The 10,263-nt window shown below is 32.3% G+C and overlaps 1 protein-coding gene across 1 annotated transcript; it reads left to right on the forward strand.

Annotated features, from left to right (window-relative positions):
• Positions 1-329: 329 nt before the first annotated feature.
• Positions 330-6,079, forward strand: LOC114412408. Its single transcript, XM_028376303.1, has 6 exons — positions 330-905; positions 982-1,085; positions 2,040-2,137; positions 4,647-4,861; positions 5,124-5,173; positions 5,618-6,079. The coding sequence occupies exons 1-6, from the start codon at positions 521-523 to the stop codon at positions 5,663-5,665; spliced, it is 900 nt and encodes a 299-aa protein (XP_028232104.1). The 5' UTR covers positions 330-520; the 3' UTR covers positions 5,666-6,079.
• Positions 6,080-10,263: the final 4,184 nt, after the last annotated feature.

The following is a 10,263-nucleotide window of genomic DNA, read 5'->3' on the forward strand; positions in this document are numbered from 1 at the left end:
TAAAACATCAATTGTTTTTAAAAAAATAAAAAACTAAAACATAAAAAATATGAGAAGAAGATAATATTAACAATTTGTTTTTTTGCTGAGTATATAATTACAAAGGGGTAACTGGATCATTCACTAGGATTTTTAAACTCCTATATGAAATTTGTTGACATTCTTAGGTGTATTGTCTGATTCCCTTCTACCAATTATTTTTTCATATACACACGTCATAATTTATAATTAGATAACACAATAAAAAAATTATTTTAGACCACCTGTATATGATTTTTTTTTACTTTGTCGGTATATGATTATTAGATTTAACATATTTTGTTCATGTTTATTTTTTAATGAATAAACAAGTATTTTGTCGAAAAAGTAAACTTGGCATACAGTTCAGTCATCTTACCATACGTTGTCGTATCCCTCGAAATCCAAATCTTTCCCCTTAGTCTCCGCTCTTCTTCCTCCTCTCCTTCATCATCAAACCTTTCTCTTTCTTTCTCTCTTGTTTCTCTCTCCTCCTGCGGCAATGGAGGACCTGTGGAAGCGCGCGAAGACCTTCGCCGAAGAGGCCGCGAAGAAATCCCAATCCCTGACCCCTTCCTCCTCCCGGATCGCCGATCTCGTCTCCGAAACCGCCAAGAAATCGAAGGAGCTCGCCGCCGAAGCCTCCAAGAAGGCCGACATCCTCAAATCCGCCGCGCTTCGCCAGGCAGACCAGATCAAGTCCTTCTCCGACACAATCGCAATTCCTCCCCAATTCGCCGCCATTGCCTCCGCCGCCACTTCCGCCGCCACCTCCCCGCCCTCCGCCACGCCGCAGGAGCTCGAGAAGTTCGGCGTCACTGATGACCTCCGATCCTTCGTCAAGGGCCTCACTTCCACCACCTTCCAGAACTTTCCTCTTAGTTCCGGTAATTTTTAGAAACGAATTTGCGGAGTTCTGTCTTTTTTCTTAAATGGTTTGAGTGAATTCGGTTGGAAATGTAGACGAATCGGAGGGCTCTGATGTGACTACTGTGGGATCCAATGTTCGGAAGGATCTCAATGAGTTTCAGGAGAAGCATGCCACTCTCGTTTTAACTACTGTCAAGGTAAATTGAATTCACCGTTTTTTTATTTTTAAATATTTTTTCTACATTGGATTCCTTGTGTGCGGAATTGCATTGTGTTTTAGTTTAGTGTATGTTTGTTGAGTTTAATAGACATGCACTCTCGTGTATGTGTTACAAGATCAATCAATCATAAATCACCGTTAAGATTAATAATTATAAAGTCAACAAACTTTCTATACATGACAGTTTGTAATTGAATGACGGTCTACCACTTTTATTATTTAAACAGATTTCTTTATCTATTATTTTTTGTTATTATTATTATTATTATTAGTAGTAGTAGTAGGTGTAGGTGTTTTGGTTACTGTGATTCTTATTCCTTTTGAACAAAGAAGATGGACAGAGAGGGAAGAGAGCAGACCCGTTTTTTAAATAATAGTGTGTTAATGTGATTGCTTTGTGATGCATTTCATTTCAGATGTTTCTTTCAGTAATGCGGCAAAGGGAAGAGCAGAGAAAATACACTTTTTTTTTTTAATAATAATATGCCTTTGTGATTTCTTTGTAGTGCACTCCTCTTCACATGTTTACTTTAGAGAGGTGCTAAAGGCATGTGTGTGAGTCTTGCAGCCTAAACTTTCATGGTCATTTGGGTGCTAAGTTGCTTACTTGTGCATCATGTTTTTTGATTCTTTCTTTATTTATTGGTTGGCAATGTCGGCATTGACTTGCTGTCAAGCATTGCCAATTGATTTGCTCCCTACTAGTATAGAGAAATGCATCATTGTATCCATTGCCCTTGTTGCCATCTAGTGATTAATTGAGATTTTGTTTTCTGTGACAACAGTTCTTTTTATATTGCAATAATGGGTTATCATTTACCACCAACAATGCCAATATAGCACAAGGACTGAGAATCACAAATGTATTTTTAAAACTGCAAGTTATCACAAGCTTGCTATTATATCATGTATTTTAATAACTCCATTGCAGGAAATTTCAAGATTGAGATATGAACTATGTCCACGTGCTATGAAAGAAAGACACTTTTGGAAGATATATTTCACACTTGTCAACACTCATGTGGCTCCGTAAGTACTGTATCATGCTGATATTCCATGTACTATGTTATATTTGTCAATGAAGGGGGAAACTAGCTTTTCTATTTTCTTAAGTATTTTTGTTTAACTTAACTCTGATTGTTTCTTTATTCTTCAAAGAATAAATATTTACATAAATAAAAGACGTACAAGAAGGAAAAATATAAAATATGCTAGTTATTAGAGTATTCTTACTCCACTAATTTTACTTAGTGGAGTAAGAATACTCTAGATCAAAGGGAAATCTTTTCTGCTGGCTTGTTCTATGTATTTTATGTTTTAAATCAAATTGTTCTAGAACAATGTTAAAATAACATAAAAAAAAAGAAGAAAGAGAGGTAATGTAGTGGAACAACTTGTTGTTATAATGATTTAAATGTTGTACAAACTGATTAGTCTTTTGTTTATCTTATTTTATATGCAAATGTGTATTAGGATATATATCTGTTCTTATTTGAAGACAGGATTCTAGGTGTATACTATTATATAAAAAATATTAGATGGTTTCACACTACGATCTAACTACCCAAGGGTTCTTTCTATGTTGCAATTAAATTTTATTTAACAGAGGCTGGTATTAGTAATCAAGGAAAAGTTGGCATTTGTTAGAAGTTTCTAATTACATTCCTTGGATTCACATTTGTGGGAGCTTTACTATGAGCAAGAATGCCACTCTGGTATTTTAGGAAAAAAAATTATTTGATTAGTGTACCATCCAGATATGACTTGACTAAGCATGACGTTGCCCCTTATCAGGCTTCAGTGCCTCTCTTGAGCTCACGGCTCAGGGCTGTGCATCATCTGGATATTCCTCAGATATAATCCAAGATATACTCAACCTCAACCCATCCCATGGAACATACACTACTTGAGCCCTCCAGCCTGATAAATGTTTCTGCCCTATTAACAAAACAAATTGATCTCTAATTCCATATAAACAATAGGTTGAATTTCAACAATATCCCAAACTCAATCTAACCAATTCCTTCCCCCAATTGATATCAGGACTGGTCATGATTTAAGCTCCCATTAAATTTGCCATTAATATACCACCAGTGTAACTGTAACCCCATGAGGTGGTATCTTCACCCTTTAGACTCAGGCTAGGCTAGTCCAAGCACCCTTTCTGTGCTAATATGGTTAACCAGAGTTGTATGCATCATTATCAATTCCCGAATAGTGATGCAGAGCAGCTGACCCCAAAACTGGCATAGTAGGATAGTAGATAGTGGAATCATCACTATTATGAAATTTATAGATATAAATTAAGTAATTTATATTACATATGCTAAAACATTAAAATAAAAACTACACAAAATTAAAGAATTCTTAATTAATGATTAAAATTCGTAATTTGAAGTCAAACACAATTTAATAACAAGAGTCAAGTGATATAAAAGGAAAAATAGAAAGTATAGGAAGAAAGGGCAATGTAAGGTTAGCTATCTGAACCCAACAATGAAAGAGAAAACATAATGTAGACATGCTGGAAAAAAATAAAAATAAAACCGAACATAGACGGATAGACCCCTCTGTGACATGAACAGAACAGAGGCCAAAGGATATGAACAGAGTAGAGACCACAGAACAGTGTGCGAATGTTACTGCGGAAACATGCAGGAAAGGTTGCTAGAGAGAGTGAGTCTTCATTGGAGAGAAGGATGGTGTTCGTCACCATGTAGCCACTGCTGTACAGGACACTTTAGTTCTCTGGGAAATGGACGAAAAATGCAGTGTGACACCAACAAAGTTGCTGTAGAAATATGGATCCTCACTGATGAGAAGAAGGCTAAGGTCTGACCTTGTATGAGGTGTGCAAAATGGAGAGAAAAGGGGAAGAAGAAAATTCAAAAGGGAAGGAGGGCACCTAAAATAGCTCAGAATAACGCTGTTCATGGCTCAAAATTGTGTTTTTCGACGTGGCTATCTTGGACACTGTTGCTTTGAACATAGTGAAATGCTCTATGATTAGTACCATGGGTGCACCACGGGGTGCAATGCGATGCCGCTATGGTGGGCTATCGTACGCAACTAGTCTGGTCTTACGTGAACAATTAGCATTTAAAATTCTTGGGAATTTATTTTTGAACTCTTAAAACTTAAAATAGTTTGTTTGGTTCTCAATGCATAATTGCATATTTCTAGGAATATGTGAGATAATTCTTGAAATGCCCTTACTATGTAAAAACATTATTCTTTTAATTTTAAATGGAGTTCATAGAAAAATAGAACAAAAAAAAATGCAAGGTGATTATTATACCCATACTATTTCAAATTCACTCTTCTTTCTTTCTTTCTACCATTTAGAAGTGGAAATCGAGTTTAAATTATGAGAGAAATATTGGAGGAATACAAAGAGCAAGAAATGGGGGAGAGAGAGAGGATTGTGAATTGGAATGAGTATTTAATTCTAACTGTGCTTGTTTCCTTTTTTGTTATGAGGGAAGTGCTGTAACATTTTTAAGTAAGCCTCACTCTAATTATATAATGTTACAATCAGGTATGAGAAGCAATATATGCAGGAGGTTCAGCTTAGAGCGGCAGCAGAGCAGAATGTAGATCCTAAGGAAGAGCAACCTGCTGTTACTGGAGGAACTGGAAAGGCAGAAGCAATTGGGGGCAATGTGAAGAGTAGGCCTTCTAATTCATCCTCTACTGAACAAGACTTAGATACATTTCTTCTTGGAGATCTTGAAGACAGTGATGAAGCTCCAGGTATATTACTGTTTAGATTTTGTTACAGAAATATACAGTCTAGCATTACTTTTTGAGTTTTGTATATCAAATCAGTGGCTTAAATTTTGCACATTATGTGCAAAAGCATGAGCCATTCCGCTGTCAATTACCATCCTTAAGATTCTTGAGAATTGACTAGATTTTAAATGTTTGGAATGACATTGCCTTTGATGGTTAACTTATCTGTCATGGTCTTCTACAAACTTGTTATCTCATAATGATTATCATTTCCATATTTCAGATGACGGTGAGGGCAGTTTTGATGATGATTTTGACAAGATTGGCAATTCAGTAAGTGCTTTTTATCTGGATCCACTTTGATTTTATGTTTTTCTTTCTTTTAAAATACTCTAGCCACTTTTATATTATTTGGGCACAAGCAAACTGGACATCCCTGTGTTTGTTAAAATAATTTGCAAAATAAATATAAATAATATAATCTAAATATGTATTTTGTGTAAAACTGATTTTGTATGTTAGTAAATAGACGAGTAATTGAGATATAAAAAAAACGAGAGAAAGTATGGAGGAAGTGTGTGCACACATGGAGAAGAATAACAGGAGAAATAGAAGGAAGATTAGGAGGAACGCTGTAGTGGTGATTGAGGTGTTTCTCAGATGTGAGACAGTTTATTTGCATAATTGACGCCTCCCCCAGCTTTAAGGAAAACTTTTGATTCATGCAGCTTTTCTTAATAAGATGATTTTGATATATCATGTTATTGGAACTTTTAGGATGTTGAAGATGAGAAGCATGTGAAGAAAACTGCTGCAACAGTTTAGGATTCCCCCAATTACTTTTGGTTGAGAGACTGAAGTCAAAATGAACTTTGCTGCTTGCAACTATCCCTGAGATATCAGTGAAACCATAAAGACAAACGGTTGTAGCAGCCTGGAATTAAAGAAAAGTGGCTGTAGCAGTGTGTAGATTTGGCGAATTGGTCGGAAAAAACTGAAGTAACTGGTCATTGTTTATTTGTTTACCTTAATACCCTATATAGTGGCAGATTGATTTTGGATAAAATGGTGGTTCTGAGCCCTGTTGCCTTGTACAGTTGACCTTATTCTTTGATATTGCTTTCAATTGTAAACTGTTTTAGAACTCTTCGAACGTATTATCGCTTCTTTTTCATTCAGTGAAAATGTATAATCACATTTTTGTTTAATGTCGGGATGATCATATCTATCTATATTCTATATTTATATACTATATATATAGGTAAAGGAAGCTTAAATTTTCATGAGTCGTTGAATCAAAATTTTAATTCGTCAATAATTGTTGATTTGATATATTATATGTAAATGAAGTTTGATGTTTTTGTTGATTTGATATATTATACGTAAATGAAGTTTTATGTTTTTTAGCATACTTGAACATGTGGACTGTTAGATTGAGATTTTAATTTCATAACAATTATTGATTTGATTAATTGTAACTTTTTTGTAAAATATGGTAGTGCCTTTTAGAATCATTACATTTTTTTTATTAATTTGTTAATAACCATTGGTTAAAATGCTTGAATATTTTAAAACCATTAGATCATATTTAAAATCTTACAATAGTTGATTTTATGTTATATTTTTTAAATAATAATAATATATTTCTAATATATTAATATTTGAATAAAATTTATTTTAAAATTGGAGTATACTCATATATATATATATATATATATATATATATATATATAATAATAATAATAATAATTTATTATTTAATGTGTATCTTTAATTGTTAATTTAAAATAAAATTATTAAAATTAATATTTAATATAGTATATAAGATTTTTAAAAATTATTAATTTATATTATTAATAATTAATTTAAATAATAAAATTACATTGTAAATGTAAAATTCTTTTTCTTTTAAATAAATTAAATACTAGTATAAAAATACATAATAATTTAAAATCTAATTTAAGATCTAGTTAATAATGTATTTGATAATGTAATAGTACCTATGTTATCGACCTCATGGAGCATTTTAGACTAGGTCATCCTGGGCACTTCACCTTGGATGCAGCAATCTTCTGATTTTTGTTTCAATTTTAATTGTGTTGACAAAAGAAAGAAAGTTGATAGGAAAGCTTTCATCTCATGTTTGTTTGGGTTAATGTTAGGTTGAATAAATACATATTTTAATATATGTTTTGCGAGAATGAAGAATTTGAAACTTTTGATTTATCTACTGTTTTGGAGGCCTCCCAGAGTTAAAAAAACATGCACTATTTTTTTTTTAATTCATTGTGCTTTTTTTTTTTGACAGAATTAATTATTGTGCTTAGCTTACGGTTTAACTCTTCTAAAAAAAAAGTTTACGGTTTAACTATACAGTACATTAATAGCAACACAATTGGGTATGCTAACAGGCGTGGCAGCATGTACAGCGACTAAATTCGTTGATAGACAATAACAGGGACAATTGATGTGATTGGTATCCATATTAATTTACCTTTTATGTAAAATAAAATGAAAACGTTACATTGAAGGTGGTGATATAAAAATTAGTAAATGTGAATTTGTCATATGAACACACGTTTGTACATGTTTACCTGAATTTGTGGTATTGAATGAATTTGGTATTTGTGATTAATTGTTTTTTTCAAAAAAATTAAAAGATTTTACTCTAAAATGCATGCAATAATCTATAACATTGATTTGTAGTTTCTCTCTCCGTGTTATAAGAGTCACAAGAACGAACAAATATCGGTTTTTTTTTAGTAATATGCACTTTCTTTCTCCTGCAAATGCTCAATATACATCAGTTTGAGAATTTTTTTTCTTTCTATATTACTCCAGTTTAGCATTGCTTCAGGGAAGTCAGGTTTGGCCACCCGACTTCCCTTCTTGATCTTTTTTTTAATTAAAATATTATAAAAATTAAATATTATATCATATAAAATTATTTTTAATTATTTTTGAAATTAATTATTTATTAAATTATTATTTGTAATATTGTTTTAATTTTTTTTAAAGAAAAATATACATATAAAGAAAAAATATAAAAATTGGATAAAATTATAGTATAATTTTTTATTTACGTTATATGTAATTTTGTAGTTAAATTTATGTTTTGTTGATTTTTATTATTATGTTCTAATAATTAAAAAATAATAAAATTAGTTAGTAGTATTAAAATAAATTAAAAAACACTGTGAAAAAATAATTGATACATATATCTTATAAAATAGATAAAATTTCAAATTTTAATAACTGAGATGATAGTCAACAATAATGAAATATATTAAAAATTACATTTACAAAGTAAATATGATAAAACTAATGATGATCTGAGTTGTGCAAGATACATGTCATCTTCTTCAAGTTGGATTACTGGTTTACTAAAAATAGTCAAAATTTCTATTGTGCAGAATCATTTCCAATAGTTGGATTGTGCTAAAACTTTTAGCATGTCTTTGTCATTTTTCAATTATGTTATTTCATATTCAATTAAATTTTCTAAATACTTAGCATGACCTGGTTGTCGAAAGAACAACAATCGTCTAACCAATTGTGATTCGTGAATTCCATTAGGGGAACCCATATAGGTGCAACTTGTTTGATTAAATCCTTGAGTTTGTCCATGTTACATCTCGAAAGAATGTCAAATCTTATTGGATTAGTTCCAGTAAAGGAGTAACCCAAAAACCCACCTTGATGTGGTATGTTCCACTTCTCGTTGTTATACATAATTGCATCATGAGTAGGAGTGATAGTTGATTGAAGCAGGTTGAGTATAGCATCCGGTGTTCTAATAATGGTACATAATAATTCTATAGGGCCAACACACAAGTATTGCTCATTGCACATTAACATTGTGTAAACATATCATCATTTTTCAATTGTAGAGATTGAAAAAAAATATTGCTGAATTGCATCTATGAATGGTTGCTGGTAGTAGATTTCATCCACTAATTGATCGTTGGTTAGTTAAAGGGTGTTGTGCATTCTACGCTTAAGTGCATCAAAAGAACAGTCATTAGGAATTCACATTGGTGTTGGAGTGGGACTTTGAAAATAAACACCAGTTTGGTTGTGAGTGATTGATCCATTTGAAAAAATGAAAGCTAATATGGAGTTAGCAATGGTATGACTGCTTGTTTCTCCCAAAAATGACATAGTAATAAGATTGAATTTGGTTTATGAAAGTATGTTGTATGAGATTGTGCGTTTGTATTGTGTGTGTTGTGTTATTTATAGATGTATAAGTATTTTGTCATGTTGATGTGTATTGGAATTCAATGTTTCTTTTTCCCTAGTAACTGATGTAGCGGACGTCCATTATAATTTTACAGTGAAAAAAGAGATTATGAGTTGTTCATCTCATGTCAGTTTTGCACATGTCTCTAAAAATTAAATGTCTCACCTGCAAAACTGCAGAGTGTTGTCAATTTGGATTGTGATTTTTCCTTGTAATTAAAGCAGTAGACGTCCATGATGATTTTCAGAGTGAACAAAGAAATTATGAGTTGTCCATTTCATGCCAGTTTTGTCGATGAGACATTTAATTTTTAGAAACAGTGTAGTGTAAATTGCAAAGTATTGTGAATTTTGATAGTTATGTTACCATGTCAACTATTGTAGTGAAAGTGGGTAAACTGAAAATTGATAATTTAAATTTAAAGGAAAAATTATTTCAATACGTAAAGTGATAGCTGAAGATGGACATAAGATATTACATGAAAATCTCAAAGAAGAAATAATTTAAACATGAATGATCCGTAGATTATCAATCCCGTTTGAATATTATTTCGTGGGATGGAGACAGGTTACATCCTTCGGGCTCGGAAGAGGAGTCAGTATCACTATCATGGTTTTTGACCCAACAAGTATCGTATTCATCTGATAAGTCCTCAAGATTGGAGGTTGAGCCATGTTGGTGGCCTGTGGGTTATTATTGTGAGAGATTATGGCAAATAACTCCACAAATGGTAGTGATGGGTTGTTGTAAAAAATGTTGAACATTTGTCGAACATCAGCATCATCTCGCAGAATAAAAGATGTGTACATATAACGTTGTCCTGACTCAAATATAGGACACCGAAAGTGGAGATGTTGCATATGTTGTTGTGGGTCAATGTTTAGTTTTTGGTGAACAAGTTCAAGAAATTGTGTAAAGGTTATGACCTTGTTGACCATGAAAGCTTTTGTGTTGTTACTAACGAAGGTGGTGCCCTCATTAGTATTTCAAATTTGGCCATCGTAGTAAACACAAACATATGCAGTTAGGTGACACATTGTGGTAGGGATTGAGATGAAAATTTGAAATTGTTACGAATGTCTTTAGCTGTAGTGGTATTTATAAAATTTGGTTATAGTTGGGTGAGTCACTAGTTAACTGTGCATTTAGATGAACGGGTAAATGAATACTTAAGCATATT

This window comes from Glycine soja, chromosome 1 (assembly GCF_004193775.1).
Source record: "Glycine soja cultivar W05 chromosome 1, ASM419377v2, whole genome shotgun sequence".
NCBI classification, from domain to species: Eukaryota; Viridiplantae; Streptophyta; class Magnoliopsida; order Fabales; family Fabaceae; genus Glycine; species Glycine soja.